The following is a 17,639-nucleotide window of genomic DNA, read 5'->3' as shown; positions in this document are numbered from 1 at the left end:
CAAGGTCACTGTTGAATCCTCTTGGTGGCTTTGATTCATACCGAGAGCAACTTACCTGTATTTTGTCGCCTCATTTATTTATTTATTTTTTCCACAAGTTAAATGTAATTTCTTACAGAGGAGCAGGACTATTCTAGCATTTTGCATTTGAGATTAGATTGCTGACAATTTCCTTAACATTCTTTATTATTTAGAAATTTATGTTAAATGAATTCTTGATTTTTAAAAATTTTCAATATTATTTGAAAATTCTTACGTAGCTTTATAGACCTGTCATTCTGAATATATACTGGAACACCTCATACGTTTTTGCTTGTAAGAACTAAAAGGAATATTGATTTGAATTCTGTGTTATTTTGTTTGCCAAATAGGGAACTGCCACTTATTTATTTTTTAATAAGTTTCAAATGTGGAAGTTAAAAATTTATTTTGAGATGTATGAAGTAACTATGAAGTTAATATCATTTGCTGAAGCTATAATGATAGCAAAAGTTTGTAGGTTTTTTTTTTTTTTTTTTTTTGCTAGCATTGTGATTAGTGGGTTATTAGTGCATACCTATTTTTATCTGAGGCACTGAATATGTACGTTAAAGAAAAACAAACCAACCAAGAAAAACAGTGTTTATTTGGAAAGGTATGGATTTAAAAATATACTCAAAGACATGAATATAAACCTCTTAGATGGGAGGCAGTTGAATAAGCGATTTAGAGTCTTGAAATGATGAAGTTAGAGTTTGAAACATGTGATGAAGATCATGTTTTTAAAGTTATAGATAAGATGGGATCTGAATATCAGAACTAAATATCGAAACTTAAAGGAAAAATACTTCATATTTCTTGATATGAAGTTAAGTGATAAGAATTTAATGGCTTTGAAGAAAATGGGATTAAATGCTTTCTATTAAGTGTTGCCTAAAATTTTACTCAAAAATTTAATATTGTTAAGTACTGTTTTTTGAAGTAAACACGTAACTGTAAGGAGTTTTATGAGTAAAATGGGTAGAGTATCGCCTATTTATCTTGGGATCTCTGAAACTCTTTGATACACTTCAAGTAACAATAGCACTTTCTCACCTGCTTGAGACAACATTGTAGGAGAATGAACTTTGAATGTGGATTTTAGATTTTTAAGAAATTGGGTTTACACAAGTTGTTGGCTGAGTCTTGGCCTGTGACATTTTGGTTTTTGTATTCATAGAGCTTTAAGAACTTTTCAGTCATTACTGTGAGCGTTGAAAGTATGTGTATGTGGGAATGATGATGGGTGATTAACTTCAGTAGCTCTTATTAATGCTAATGGGAGTTCCTCGTGTAAATCCTCTGCACGTTGGCAGATGGAACAGACCTACATCCAAATAATGGAGAGGTTGTGATGCAAACCCAACGAAATTTAGAGTTAAGGGTAGAACTTGGCTGGTTAATCTGGTGTCGTACTTTCCTTTTCAGTTGCAAAGTTGAATGGTGTGACTGACGTTCCCCGATTTTAGTGTTCTCCATTGGTATAAAAATTCATGTCAATATCATCTTTTTGTTTGTTTTTGAAGTGAGACTAGTTTTGAGTTTTCCTGATTTGCAAATCATTCAGAAAGATACATTTTTGGTGTGGAGCTCGTTTTGAAGGTGCTAATTGAAATTTTGTCTACCTTTGGAGAAAACCGCATACTTTTATTAGGAGAAATAGTTTGAAATATTAAACTTGCAGAACATATCAGACGTGGTCTTTAAATTTTATAGTTTAGTCACTAATTGCATTAATAATAGACAATAACTTCTCATAATTTTTTAATCAAGTAAATATTTTGCAACATAGGCAAAAAATTTCAAAGATTGTCTTTTTTTTTTTTTTTTTTTTTTTTTTTTTTGTCTTTTTGCTATTTCTTTGGCCGCTCCTGCGGCATATGGAGGTTCCCAGGCTAGGGGTTGAATCGGAGCTGTAGCCACCGGCCTACGCCAGAGCCACAGCAACGTGGGATCCGAGCCGCGTCTGCAACCTACACCACAGCTCGCGGCAACGCCAGATCGTTAACCCACTGAGCAAGGGCAGGGACCGAACCCGCAACCTCATGGTTCCTAGTCGGATTCGTTAACCACTGCACCACGATGGGAACTCCCCAAAGATTGTCTTTTAGTATTTTAGAATGCTTTTATAATACTTGTATGGGGAAGAGATTTGTTACACTTTTATGAAGGCATATTATTATATAATATTATATGTTATGAAAATATAATTGGTTTCATTGAAGTGCTCTGCACAGGCTTCAGTGCATCCTAATATTTAGTGATATACTGGGTGTATATCCTGCATCAGTTCTGACGAGGGCTGTCAAATATGGTTTTATTTTATAGGTTAAGTTTGAAAACATGTAACTTTTGAATTATGTTTACTATTTGTGTGTAGTAGCTGACATTCAAATTTAAAAATTCATTTGAAAGTCTGGGACCATTTTTTTAGTCTATTGTTAATCTGTAAGTTTTAGAAACTGTAGTGTTTAGAACTTATACCAAAATTCTCTTTATACAATAGGATAGGTTAGTATATAAAGTTCATTTTTTATTTTTAAATTATATTTCTTACCCTACATACAAATGCTTTGTCATTCTATTTTATATTTAAGAAATTTTATTTAAGGTTGAGGAGTTTCCATCATGGTGCAGCAGAAATGAATCCGACTAGGAACCATGGGGTTGCGGGTTTCATCCCTGGCCTTGAACAGTGGGTTAAGGATCTGGCATTGCCGTGAGCTGTGGTGTAGGTCGCAGACACGGCTCAGATCTGGCATTGCTGTGGCGGTGACATAGACTGGCAGCTGTAGCTCCGATTAGACCCCTAGCCTGGGAACTTCCATATGCCGTGGGTGCAGCCCTAAAAAGACAAAAGCCAAAAAAAAAAAAAAAAAAAAAGGAAAAATTTTATTTAAGGTTTAGAAGTTTATGAATTAAAGCTTTCTTTATTTTCTTTTGTTGTGTAAGTGATTATAAATGTGGTTTCTTGGAAATGGAGTAAGGTCTAAACCTAAATTCCCCACTTTGATCTCTTTTGACAATATTATTTAACAATCCAGATATGTGACCAGGTGAACATGCAGAATAAAAGACAAATTAGGTCCAGAGTTTATCATTGTGACCTAATGTTTTGTAAAACTGTATTCAGTTGTTATATTGTTACTTAACTTTTTTTGTATTCCTATTTTTATATTCCAGGAAACTTGAATGTTACTCTTCAAGTTTGGGACATAGGAGGACAGACAATTGGAGGCAAAATGCTGGATAAATATATCTATGGAGCACAGGTATGAAATGAATTCTGTGAATTCCAGTACTGAAAATATGTCCCTCACAGACACACACAAGGAGGTACTCACACACACACACACGCATTCTTTTTCTACCTTGATTTTTATCTGATATATAGAGAGACTAATTTTATATTTATGCCGATCCTTTGATTTCATCATCCCCCCAAATCATGTTTGGAATGATTTGGGTCAGGGAACCAGGTGACTCCAATAGTTTTCATATGTTATTTATATTACTATTATTGTTGTCAGCAGTTGAATACATGCAGTGATAAATGATATTTTGATTTTACTAACTGATTGGGTCATATTGACTACTTATAGAATATATAAATTAAATGAAAATTATAGTAGGGAAAAAAGTTAATTTCATTTTAAGTTATAAGGACAAAAACATATTTATATGTCTATATATTTTTGTACTATGTATTAGTCTATTAAATATGTATATATAGTTCAGATTTAGTAAGTATATCAATATACTGTATCAGAAAACTATGACTGTATATATGAAGCACACACAATATTTTAACATGATAGTCTTTTTTTTTTTTTTTTTTTGTCTTTCTGTCTTTTCTAGGGCCACTCCTGTGGCATATGGAGGTTCCCAGGCTAGGGGTCGAATTGGAGCTGTAGCCACCGGCCTATACCAGAGCCATGGCAATGTGGGATCCGAGCCGCGTCTACAGCCTACATCACAGTCATGGCAATGCCGGATCTTTAACCCACTGAGCGAGGCCAGGGATCGAACCCACACCCTCATAGTTCCTAGTTGGATGTTTCTGCTGCGCCATGATGGGAACTCCCTAACATGATAGTCTTGTATGGTGTCGTTTCAGAAAGAAATCTGTGTAGAGTAAGAAAAACCACTTGAATAATTAAATAAAAATTCTTTGGCAATATGAGCTTATATAGACATAATTTATAAGTTTTGAAATTATGATACAAATAGCAAATATATTAGTAATTAACATACTTAAAATTAATTACTGACATGCCGTTTTTGCTTTTTCTTCCACTTTTAATTAGTGGGTATCTTTCATATCATAAGGTCTTGGGGGATAATATTTATAAAATCTTCACTTACTTCTTTATTAGAGTTTGATGTTTTAAGTGGAGAATCATAACCTGGTTATATGAACTGTCTTGGTCATAAGAAATGAATCTAGAGGATGAGGACAGAGAATTTTAAGCACTCTACTATAGGAATTTTGATTGTTTTTTTTTATGGCTGTACCTGTGGCATAAGGAAGTTCCCAGGCTAGGGGTCAAATCACAGCTGCAGCTGCCAGCCTGTCCACAGCCATGCCAGTTCTGAGCCGCATCTTTGACCTATGCTGCAGCTTGAGGCAATGCCGGATCCTTAACCTCCTGAGTAAGGCCAGGGATTGAACCTGCATCCTCATGGATGCCAGTCAGGTTCTTAACCTGCTGAGCCACAATGGGAACTTCCTGACGTTTAATGTTTAACAAATAACATTTCCTTCATTTTGGATGGAGGATAGATTCTAAATTATTTTCTAAAGTGGTCAGAGAAGGATGAGGCTTATATGGTTTTTAATCATGTATAAAGGGCCTAGAGGTTTGTTTTTTGCATTATTGTTATATAGACTTGGCTCTTAGAACACTTCTTTCCCTTTTCTTCTACATTGTTCTTTGTCTCCTGGAAAATATTTCTGTTCATTTTCATGTGTGACCATATGACTTGATACTTTATACCTGTTAATGTTTCTCTTAAAAAATATGACTTAGATTTTTGTGTCTGGATTTTTCATTGTTGTTTGTTTCTCTTTTAAACTGATTATGTTTAAAGGAGATATTAAGCTAAAGAAAAATTGCTGGCCAGAGACATGTGGGAAGCCACAGTCTTTGTTTCATTCGCCCAGTTGGTAAGATGGGATTCGAAAATAGCAATCTTTTTCCTCTTTGCTCCATTAAAATCTATTTTCAAGGACACATATTGGGTTAAAAAAATGAAAACTAGATTAGTCAGCCTTCTAATATTTGACTCTGAATGTCAAGTAGAATAGCTTTTTATGGTTTTATGCATTTGTCTAGAGTTAGTGGAGAACAGGAAGAGTTTATGCATCAGAGTAGATAGTAATATAACATACAGTTGATAAATTTTTCTTCACCTAAAAATTAGGGAAAGATAATGCTTATGGATTGGGCTCTCTTAATTTTACCTTAACTTCAAATCATTCAAAGATTTGATTTATACAAATTTAAATTTTACTAATATTATAAAATTAATATATGAAATTAATGTTGACATGAGATTTACGTAATATAAAACCATTTTTAATGTATATGGCAAGTGGTGTTTAGTACCTTCACAATGTTGTGTGACCATCTCCTCAGATCAGTCCCTTTTTTATGGCTGCGTTTGCAGCATATGGAAATTCCTGGGCCAGGAATTGAATCTGAGCCACAATGTGACCTATATGCAGTTGCAGTGATGCAGGATTCTTTAACTCATTGCGCTGGGCTGGGGATTGAACTTGTTCCTCTGCAGGGACCCAAGCCTCTGCAGTTGGATTCTTAACCCACTGTGTCACAGTGGGAACTCATCACATCTGTTCTTTACAGCGTGTTTTATGCTGTTACATAGCTGCTTATAGTCAGCAGACATCAATGGCAAATTTGTAGAAATTTAAAAAATCTCCATCTTTTTGAAATAATTGAGTTTATTAAAATATCTCAATTCTTTTCTAACATACCTCATATTTTGGGAGAAAGACTGTCACATAAGATTTCTCTTTGGAAGGTACATGTTGATTTTTTTCTCTTCTGACAGTGCCTTCCATTGTTTATGCCTTACAATCTCTGTAAAGCAAATACCCTGTTTTATTAAAAAAAATGTAGTAGTTGGAGTTCTTGTCGTGGCACAGTGGTTAATGAATCCGACTAGGAACCATGAGGTTGCATGTGGCTTGGATCCCTCATTGCTGTGGCTCTGTAGGCCAGTGGCTACAGCTCCTATTAGACCCTTAGTCTGGGAATCTCCATGTGCCGTGGGAGTGGCCCTAGAAAAGGCAAAAAGACAAAAAAAAAAAAAAAAAAAAAAAAATATATATATATATATATATATATAGTAGAGTATTTCTAGGAAGTACACGAACATTTTCATGAGATTGTCCCAGGAAAGTAGGAGTTCCGAGATGATAAAATGAGTTGTCATAAATTAATGATAATATAAATGTTCTCTGCTTTCCAGAGATTCTAAATTAAGTGCTATGTAAAATACAATAAAGTATATTTTCCAGTGGTTTCTTTTGTTGAAATATATGTAAAATTTTCACCCAGGTCAGAGAAGCTCTGACTACAGTTCACCACCATAAATTGAGGGAGACAATTCTTTTAAGAAACAGTGCTTTCATAAACATTTTAATAGCATTTAATAACTTTATATAATTATATAATTATTCTTCAAAGTACGTCTCTACTGTTTCTAGAGTCGTTGTAGATGCTGTATATTGCCCACCTCATAAATACTTGAATTTTTGTGCTACAGGATAGAAATCTTTAAGAAATGTTTTGACAGGCTGTTTTGAGGGCATCAGTATAATGTATTGTTTAGAACTTTGTTTTAGGTTCTCTAACTTATGTGTCTAGAAGGAATTATCTTACACATATCTGGGCTATTAAGCTACGAATCTATTTTTTTTAAAGCATTTCTTATCATACAGGAAGAAGCTTATTTTTAGGCTGGATATTAATTTAGATCTAAATAAAACTGATTATTTTATCCTCTTCACTTTTTCCCTATTGGTAGCCTTAAATTTTAGTGATAGTGTGTTGCATAGTGTTGGTTGAAATGGAATTGAATTGAAATCCAAGAAAGAATTAGGCATTTTGTCAAGAAGTAGTTTTAGGACTTCTGTCCCAGTTAAATTCCTAGATTTTAAATTAAAATTTTCTAGGAGTCTTCAGAAAGATGTTATAGGCTATTTTGCATAGTGGTTACGAGCAAACACACAGTACGTAGTGTTTAGTGCTCTGTAACCTGTGGCTAACAGAGGCTAATAACAAACCTCAGAGAAGGACTGGACGTTTCGTTTTTGTAGCTTTTTCCCTTCTGGAATCTAAGTGGTTTGCAAACACTGCTCTACTGAGCATAAACTCAATGAAATGTAGTCATTTGTGAGGTAAAACACAACTACTATTGTGTGCCAGTGCCCCCCACAGCTGAGCCACCCTGTTGACCACTAACAAAAGGACACGCTGCCTGAATGACATCTGGGGAGAGAGCACATCTCAAAGTTGGACTCCCTGAGAATCTCTGCTGTCTTTTACTACAAATTCTTTAGTTGGATTTTTGCCAATTTATAACCAACTGTATTTACAGACCTCTCTTGCACTAGTGTTCCTTCTTACAGGTTGTACTTAAATAGCAAAGTATACGTTGTTATGACAGTTGTATAATCTATATGATTTCATTCATTTCTCTATGTAATTAAAAACTGAAGGAGATTATTTGTTGTATAAATCAGGGAGAAAAAATACTTGCGGTTTTGGAATTGAAGTTCCTGAGCCATCAGGAAACTCCTAGAAGTTCTTTTGTATGTTAATGTCTTTGGTTTTCTCATTTTCCCTTGTCAGATATTCAGCACATTGGTGTATGTCAAAACTGGTACAAAATTGTCTTGTTAGGAGCAAAGATAAAATCATAATTTTTACATTAAGTAGTATTGAGAAAGAGATATATGAACTGATAGATGTTTGGCTTGGTAGGTGGCTAGATTAATGAAAAGCTGTTTATCCTTCTATCTTTTTTATAAGTCCAGGACAATTCATAGATATTGCTGACTGAAGAATACTGGGGCATATTGGTTTAGATGAGAAATTGGCAAACTTTTTCCAATAGAAAATATTTTGGGTTTTGCAGGGCATACTGTCTCTGGTGCAGCTACTCAGCTCTGCACTCATAGTGCAGAAACAGCCATTAATAATACTGAAGTGAGTGCAACTCTGTTTCAATAATTTATTTACATATATAGGCTTTGAGCAGAATTTGACCTGGGGGCCATAGTTTACTAACTCCTGGTCTAAATCAGTGGTATTTAATTTTTATCCTGTATCTCTGGTCTAGTACTGATTATCAAGAGATGCTGGCCATGTTATTTGTATATATTCTGTTATGTTCAGATATTGACCCATGTTGAGATGAATATTTTTAAAATTATTTGTTTATTCGTTTTTACAGCCGCACCTGTGACATATGGAAGTTCCCAGGCTAGGGGGCAAATTGGAGCTGTAGCTGTTGGCCTACACCATAGCCGCAGCAACCCTAGATCTGGGGCACATCTGCAAGCTACATCACAGCTTGCAGCAATGCAGGATCGTTAACCCAGGAATTGAACCTGCATCCTCACGGACACTATGTTGGTTTTTTTTGTTTTTGTCTTTTCTAGGGCTGCACTTGCGGCATATGGAGGTTCCCAGGCTAGGGGTCTAATTGGACCTGTAGCCGCCGGCCTACGCCACAGGCACAGCAACACGGGATCCTTAACCCACTGAGCGAGGCCAGGGATTGAACCCAAAATCTCATGGTTCCTAGTCGGATTGTTAACCACTGAGCCACGACGTGAACACCTATGTTGCATTCTTAACCTGATGAGCCACAGTGAGAACTCCTGAGATGAATATTTTAATATATTAACTAGAAGGGTTCTAAATTCTAAAGATTTTAAGGTTTAAGAGGCTCATAGGTCAAGACTCAGTTTATGAGAGTATAAACTACCTCAAAGTTGTCTTCAAAATGTGATTCATATTAGTTCAGAATAATAGCAGGAAAAGTTCCCAGCAATTATGTAGGATGTTAGTTTTAAAGTAAGTTTATTTTTATTATTATGCTTAATCGCTCAGGCCTGGCAGGTATCATATAGGTGGGTGAGGACTGCAGTCCAAAGGCAATCTGACAGAGCTCTTCTAGGACAGAGCTCTTTTAACGTAATATGTTGTATCGCTCATGTCAACTGCGGTTGGAGTTAATAGATTGAATACTGGCTTTGTTGAGAGGCCAATTCTGAGACATTATTCTTAATAAGAAAAGTGGGAATATGCTCATTTCTCAAATACTTCTGCGCTGGGCATTATTTCAGAGTATTTGGGGAGACAGACAAAAATAGATTTATAAGTTCCTGAAATAAATCAGAGATGTGATTTTGCATAAAAATTGTAGAATAATTGAACTGAAAGAAATCTTAGAAACTGTTTTACTCTGTGATTAATTTTAGAGGCAAACTACCTGAGACCCAGAGAAGCTGAATGACTTGGGGGCCAGTGTAGTTTAATAAAAGAACATGTGATTTATATAAATTAAACCATCATGCTGTATGCCCGAAACTTGTTCAGTGATGTATGTCAATTATTTCTCAATAAAACTGGAAAAAAAGAGCATAGTACTGGAAGGTCATAATAGTAGTAGGCTTATACCGGTTTGGGAGAGTCAGTTGTTAACTTTTTGGAAATTTTTGTGAGCTGGTTGTCGAATACATTCATGATTAAAAATTATGTATAAACTCATAAATTATATTAAAAAAGATTTGTATGATCTAAATGCATCAGTCATTAATTATTTTACTATATATTTCTGTGATTCATGCTGTTGTGGTTATTTATGTTGAGTATATCTGTATAGCGGAAATGCTGTGTAGTGGTGTCCTACCTAAGTGTGTTCAGTCAAGTGACACTGGTAGCTTGAAAATGGCCACAGGTAAGTACATTGCAGAAATTGGCAAATGCTACAGATAACACTCTCTCTTCCTTTCCTCAAGGCTGCTCTGCCTGGAACTGGTTGAGTAATGTTTATCATTGGCCATGCCTTCTGTGTTATACACTTGTCTATGTGCCTGGCTTTGTTGCAAGACTGAGGGTTCTTTGAGGTTGGAGTTCATATCCCTGGTATCCAGCACAATGCTTGGCATATAGTTGGTAGACAAATGTTTGTAGAATGAATGAGTGGACTTTATATTCATTCAGTCCTTGATTCAGATCCTGGCTCCATGTGACTTCATGTTTACTAGTAAAAAGAGGATAATAATACCAGTCTTGGATGATTGTTGTGGGGATTATTGAAAAGATCCAGGTATCTGTTTGGTAAATAGTAGGTGTTAAAAAGTAGTCAGCATTTATGATTAAAACTTAAGGAGATAAAAATACCATTAGGGTTCAGACTTATATGCAGAGCTTTGTATTAAGTGTTTGACCACAGATTGGATGAGAGTCAAGAATGTGGCACTATTATTTTTCTGTGTGTACATACTTCTTCTCCTTCCCACACAAAATAATAGGATATATTAAAAAGAATATGATCTATAAGAGCAGGAAGCAATCCCTCTGTTATATTTGGCTTTGTTCAGGCTCTTATTACAGTATCATGTCCAGTTTTACATTGCTTATTTTAAAGAGGATGTCAAAAAACTGTATGTAGCATGTCCTGGGAAGAACCAACAACTATGATTAAAGGGATAGAAAATAGGTCCTTTGAGGCAAGTTTAAGGAATTGAGTTTGTTTATTCTGGAAAGGAGATGGTAAAGGAGTTACTTAACTATCTTCAAGTACATGAAGGGTTATTACAAGTAATACGCTCTCACGTTGTTCTCCAGATGCACAGAGAACCAAAAGAGGAAATCGACTTATTTAAAGAAAATTGTGTTAAACACTGAAATTGACTATCAAGGGATGTCATGGAATCTCCATTTTTGAAAGTATTTAAAAAGGAGAGCAGCAGATGGTTATTTACAGAAAGGTTTAAATGTTTGACTTCATGGAAGTGACAAGCAGAATAGTAGACCTTGTAGCTTTTTCCACCTCTGTGATAGGATTTTCTTTTATTTATTGTAACTTACCAAGTATATCCCAGATATCTTATTGGGGGACCACTTACAGTATGCTAAAATTATTCTTTAGCTTGCCTTGTATCTTAATTGCTGGATTTATCTTGAATGAAGACATTTAGTATTATCTGTCTGCTAATAACCAAATTGAAATCAGATACAGTCCATGTTTGTATTTTTACTCTGGACTAGACATATCTGTTACTTAAGAATATTCAGTATTAGTAATTTTTTTAAAGTGGAATATTAGAAATATTCTCTAATTCTTGTGACAGGGAATCCTTTTGGTATATGATATTACAAATCATCAAAGCTTTGAGAACTTAGAAGATTGGTATTCTGTGGTGAAGAAAGTGAGTGAGGAGTCGGAAACTCAGCCACTGGTTGCCTTGGTGGGCAATAAAAGTAAGTTATTAATGTTTACTTATGTATAGTAAAGTTTATCTGCTTATCCTGTAGTTTTTATTCCTAAAAAAATTTTCGTGTTTGGAAACATAAATAGATACTGCTTTCTTGGAGTGTGCAGGTTGCTTGAGGACAAAATTCCTAAAGATGTGTACAATCTTTTCAATAACAGTTTTGATGTTTGATCTGTCGTAACTGCTCTGCTGCTTTGACCAATTCCTTGTTAAGGTAAGTTCTGTTCTGACAGTGTATGTTTTGGCTTCCTGTGGTCGAAGGAAGCAGTGTGGACCATTAAGAACAGCAACACAGCTGCAGATTTTATGATATTGCACTGCAGCTTCAGCTCTGTCCCAGAGATATATTGAGAGATACATTTCATTAAACGGTACCCTGTTCTAGGGAAGAAAGCAGTGTTTGCATGGAATTTTGTGTGCATTGTTCCTTGTTCTCCTCTCTTTTCTGAATTTTTGAGGTTCTTAAGTATGTATATATATATGTTTTTTGGAGAAAGAGTGTATTAGGGAGGAACATGCCTAGTAAAAACGATGGGTGAGTAATTTTTGAGATCTGTCTCTTGGGCCATAATATTCAGCATATAAAAATTGTGAGACCGAATTTAGTGCAGGATTGTTACTTGGTTCACAGTCCTGCAGTGCAGTTACCCTAGAAAAGAGAACCTTAATAGGGTCTTCAAATATGTAAAATATGATGATATGACCTAATCTTCTACAACTTATTTGAGGTCAGAAGAAGAGAAAATGAATTTAAATTATACCACAGAGAGTTCAGGTCAGGAACCGTTTCCTGACTATAGGCATTGTTAAATCAATACCCAAGTATACTACCAAGAGAATTATCTTCTCCAAAAGTCTTTAAAAATAAAGTGTACTTTTTGTCTGTAATTGTTTAGGAAATAGTACTTCCTGAAGGACCAAACCACGATTTCTTCATTATGTGGTTTTGTATACTTAAGATGAACATTTAATAAATCCAAGCCTTACTTTAAAACCATTACAAAACAGGTGTGAATATCATTTCTCTGAAGAGTTAAAAATATAAATTTTATAATACTTTCTAGCAAACGGTATTATATATCACAAAATGAATGGCATGGGTAAATGATACAGGTTTTTTTTAAGCTTTAGTTAAATTTGGCTCATCTGTTTTATAGATCTAATTGAGTGAATCAGATACTTTTCAATTCATTGAACTCTCCCTTTACAAATCAGAAGATTTGATGACCTTAAGTTCTATTTCTTAGTGCAACTTTTCATTTTAGGAGATCATTTCTTAGTCATTTGTCATGTCACCAAAGCATTGGTTGTATTATAGTTAAATTTGTGCTTTATCGGAGGTTTCCCTTTACCTTTTGGGAAATTTTAGAGTAGGGAACGGTAGGGGCTGGGATTTGTTTTAATTTCTTTCAGGATATAATCTACCACATGGAGTAACGGTGTAGTGGTGCATAATTATATACAGTGTGTGTTTATGTTATCCTGTGAGGCATCTGTCATTGGTTACTGTCCAAGACAGGATGTCAGACTAGATGGACCATTGGGCTGTGCTGGTGATGCCATTCCTAGGTTTTAAAAACAAATGTTTATATAAGTTACATGAATTTATGCAAAAAATTATTACTGTGTTATGTTTGAGACTTAGTAGCATGGAAGTCAAAAGAATTTTTTCACTTTTGGCTTAGCTCTAATTCTTTTCCTGTATTCATAATACTTTCTTTCAGAATGAGATCATATAATACAGTATGTAGTCACACAGAATGTTCTATATGTAAAATTAAGCAATTATAGGTGAACATTTTCCTGGATATTATTTACGGTAATCTGTCACTGGCCTAGTTTCATATGATCGTTTTGATCATGTAGTGAATGATCTTACAATTTGTGTTTCCAAGTTAATGTTGCGTTAGAGTGGTATGCATGCATTTTCTTTTTGGGGGATATAAGCATATTAAAAAATAGCCTTTATGGAGTTCCCCTTGTGGCACAGTGCAAACAAATCCGACTAGGAACCATGAGGTTGCGGGTTTGATCCCTGGCCTTGCTCAGTGGGTTATGGATCTGGCGTTGCTGTGAGCTGTGGTCTAGGTTGAGAATGCAGCTCTGATCCTGCGTTGCTGTGGCTCTGCCCTGGGACGTCAGCTACAGCTCTGATTTGACCTCTAGCCTGAGAACCTCCATATGCCTCAGGCGCAGCCCTAAAAAGACAAAAACAAACACACCAAAAAACCCAGCCTTTACATATTTGGTTAAAGGTGAAGCCAAAGAAACACGATGGGAAGACATTTGAAACTGGATTATTATGATCACTATCTACCGAGTCATCTTCTACCGAAATGTGCTCTTAAAAATTCAGTTTTATGTCCTAGTCTTTTCAATTTGAGTAGAAAGCGTATATTGAAAAGGAGTATATGTAGGCTATGAAAATACTGTCTCTTACAGCCACCTTTTTAGTCAAAGTTTAGCAAAAGGATGGGATAGAGAGAAAATGTCCATTCAATGTGTTTGTCTGTGAATTTGTTCCATAGAAGGAGCTTATAATTAGCAAGTTATAAAATCATTTGCTTTCTATTAAAATATAGTAAACTCAGAAATTTGCGCTGAGGATTGAGGATAGTTTTGGGTAAAGACAAATTGTGGGCTTATTTTTGTAAAAGTTGCATTTTATTGTGGTTAAATATAAAGAGTAACTAAAGTATGTTACTGATACAGGGAGCAGAGGAAGAGACTTGCTTTAATGAAATAAGATTGATAATGAGTAAGGTAATTGTTTCAGTTTATAATGCTCTAATGTGAATAATGCATCTAACCCTGGAACAACACAAGGGATAGGGACATGGTTCTTTCCTGCAGCCAAAAATTCCCATGTAACTTAAAGTCCTCTCTCTATAAATGTGGTTCCTCTTTACCCACGGGTCTAAATTGATGGATTGAACCCACATTGGATCATGTAGTACTGTAGTGTTTATTTTTGGAAAAACAGCCTTTACATTCTTTGTTATGTAAAGTGTACCTGTGCCGTTCAAACTCATGTTGCTCAAGGCTCAACTGTACTTAAATTATTGTATATTCAATTCTAAAAGGCGATGAAATATTAGTGTTCTTTCTTTGTACTATTTATTTTAAATGAAGAATCAAGTGTGGTTAAGATCAGTTAGAAAGATCAACAGATTCAAATTAGTAGAGCTGAGGGTAGGTATTTTACAAAAGTAGCCTGAAGAAAATTGTTCCTAGAGAATTTCTTTGGTACCACTTAATTCCTTGTTTTTTACTGTGCTAGTTCTCTGTGTGTTGGGTTGGACATTCATTCAGCAAACATTCTTTTTTTTTGGGTCTTTTTAGGGTTGTACCCACAGCATGTAGAGGTTCCCAGGCTAGGGATTGACTTGGAGCTGCATCTGCTGGCCTTCGCCACAGCCACAGCAATGTGGGATCTGAGCCGCATCTTTGACCTACACCACAGCTCATGGATCTTTAACCCAACTAGCAAGGCCAGGGATTGAACCCGAGTCCTCATGGATACTAATTGGGTTTGTTAACTGCTGAGCCATGACGGGAACTCCTCAGCAAACATTCTTGAGTGCCATACGTGTATTTAACTAACCATTGTTAACTTGCACAAAATTTGAACCAAAGAGAGTGCAAATACCAAATGACTGGTTTTAATTTTATTCTCTTTCTCTTCATCTTCAAGTTTTGTGAAAATCTGACTTTTGTTTGCATTGTTTGATTGTTGAGATTAATAAATACAGTTATGTTCAGATTTTCATTAGAAGGTCATACTTTTCCCTAGTGAGGTAAAAAATTGTTCCTAGTAACTTTCAAAATGGGAAAGAAGATGAGTCATCTACCTTAGTCTGTGTGTTTTATGGAAGTTCATTGAAGTTTGAGGATGTCTGCAGTGAGATGTCTGACAGGCTGCAGATACAGCCACATAAGCACCTGGAAGCAATGGTATTACCACCTAAGGCAGCTTCTGCAATTCAGGGAACCAAACCCACCAAGCCTAAAACCTGGTTTTCTGGCTCTCTCAGCATTGAGGCACTCTCACTTGATCAGAGGCTGTGCTGCAGAGCCTCAGAATTTTCAAATATGTATACCTATTACGGGCTTATTGTAGGTGGACCTGACCATGGCCTAACACACCATCATCTTCTCTCTTGTGAACTATGGCGCTATCTTCCTGACTGTTTTTCCTGCTGCTGGCTTTGCTGTCATATAATCCAGTTCCCAAATGGACATCATAATACACGCCTTTTCTGTAAAAAACCCTCTAGTGCTTTCTCACCACACTTAGAATGAAATCCAAACTCCTTATCCAAATTTATCGAGCACTAGGCAATCTGGCTCCTACCTGCCTCTCAGACCTCATTTTCTACTAAATACTCTCTTGTTCACTATATGTGTAAGGCACATTTGTCTTTTTTTCTGTTCCTAAAATAGTCCAGGTTAATTTGTATGTTAGGGTTCCTTCCGTTTGATATGCTTTTCATTCTGGTCTCTGCTTGGCTGGCTCCATTTTGTCATTTGGATCTCATCTTAAATGTCATCTCCTCAGAGTTGCCTTCCTTGACCACTCAAATCTAAAATGAGTCATCAAGTCACTTTCTCTCAGGACACTCTGTTTCAGTTATCTGCATAGTCTCAGTGTCATCTCATATTGTTTCTTGTTTGTTTCTTGTCTGTCTTTATCCACTAAAACTTAACCTCTGTGAAAGCCAAGGACTTCATCACTTAGAATAGTGCCTGAATGAATGAATAAAAGCCTTTTTATGAAGACTCTGTTAAAATTAGAAGTGTTTATGGCCTAGGATGTGTTATTCAGGAAAAATGGTTTTCTTAATAAGGAAAAATACATACATAGATATAGGGAATCTATTAAGAATTTTGCTTCATTTTTCTAATTTGTGACTTTTACTTAATGGTAGAAACCTACACTTTCAACTTTTTATTTGCAAATTAAAAAATTTTTGTGCTTAATTAAAAAATCATGATCTGTACTCAAATACAATTTAAATTTTTCTTTTAGTATTTCAGGGAAGGTTCAGATTAAAATGAACTGAATAATCAGGAATATTAATTTTTTAAAGCTTAATTTTATGTTCAATCCATGTTTTATAACCATGTGGCATTTTAATTTGTCATTTTGTTATTTTCTATCTCTAAGCTGTTATGTTTTCCTACTATCTGATCCATCACCTAGTTTCTCCCTTGACTAGCTAACATTCTCAGTTGGATAGATTGTAAACAGAAATTAACAGGGTTGCATAGGAGCTGCCCCCTTCCTGATTTATAGCTTCTTAGTTAGTGGAGGGGTGGTAGTTATCAGTAACTTGTATTGGGAGTAGGAATAATCACGCTCCAGTACAGAGTGGATGGATGAATGATTTCTACTCTTAAAGATATTAAACAGATCCTTTCCCAAATAAAGACTAATAACTCAGATTTTTAAACAATCTTCATGACAGATGAGGGCATAGAGAAGAGTGCATCAACACTAATTAACAATGTTGAGTGTATATTCTTCTTAGCAGTGATTGATTGTTCTTGGAGTACTATCTCTGCCCAGGAAGTGATGTTTTACACTGTGAGGTTTAAAGGTTACATTTTAATGTACCCTCTAAGTTGTGTTCCCTGAACTCAGTGGAAATGTATTAGTAAAACAAGTAAATTTTAAGTTGAAAATTTTCCTGATGCTCTCAGTAAAATTATCACAAGGCTTTAAAAAAAACCCATTCTTTATTCTTAGTACTAGAGGAGTATAAGAGATGGTTATATGTCTAGCTTTAAGAACATCATTGGAATTTACATGAAAGTGCTTGCCTATGCTGTGACTCTTTTGGACTTTCAAAAATTCTTATTTTATCTGGAGAGTGAAAATGTGAAACTATGAAGTAGGTAGCATTTACTTTGATTCCTGTTTTTAAGGATTCATCTCAGCTTCTATAAAATTTATCATCTACAATATTATGACAATGTGAACGAGTGAGTTACTATTGCCAGTTTGCTTAAGGGAGTTTACAATTTATAAACAAAAACTGTTCTGAGGATTTGAAAAGTTCTTTCTGTTTATACAGTCTGC

General features: G+C 35.3%; 1 protein-coding gene across 4 annotated transcripts in view; it reads left to right on the top strand.

The window, feature by feature from the left end:
- The window catches only part of RAB28 (RAB28, member RAS oncogene family), a 254,459-nt gene that overhangs the window by 7,322 nt on the left and 229,498 nt on the right, over nt 1-17,639 (top strand). For all 4 annotated transcript variants that reach the window (XR_002346347.1, XR_002346346.1, XM_021100271.1 and 1 more), the window contains exons 3-4: nt 3,202-3,290; nt 11,414-11,543. Coding sequence is in view for 2 of the 4 variants with exons in the window: in XM_021100271.1 (XP_020955930.1) it covers nt 3,202-3,290; nt 11,414-11,543 (219 nt within the window). In the remaining 2 variants the exon portion in view is untranslated. The remainder of the gene's footprint in view (nt 1-3,201; nt 3,291-11,413; nt 11,544-17,639) is intronic.

Source organism: Sus scrofa, chromosome 8, assembly GCF_000003025.6.
Source record: "Sus scrofa isolate TJ Tabasco breed Duroc chromosome 8, Sscrofa11.1, whole genome shotgun sequence".
NCBI lineage: Eukaryota > Metazoa > Chordata > Mammalia > Artiodactyla > Suidae > Sus > Sus scrofa.
This window is presented reverse-complemented; position numbering and strand designations above follow the sequence as displayed.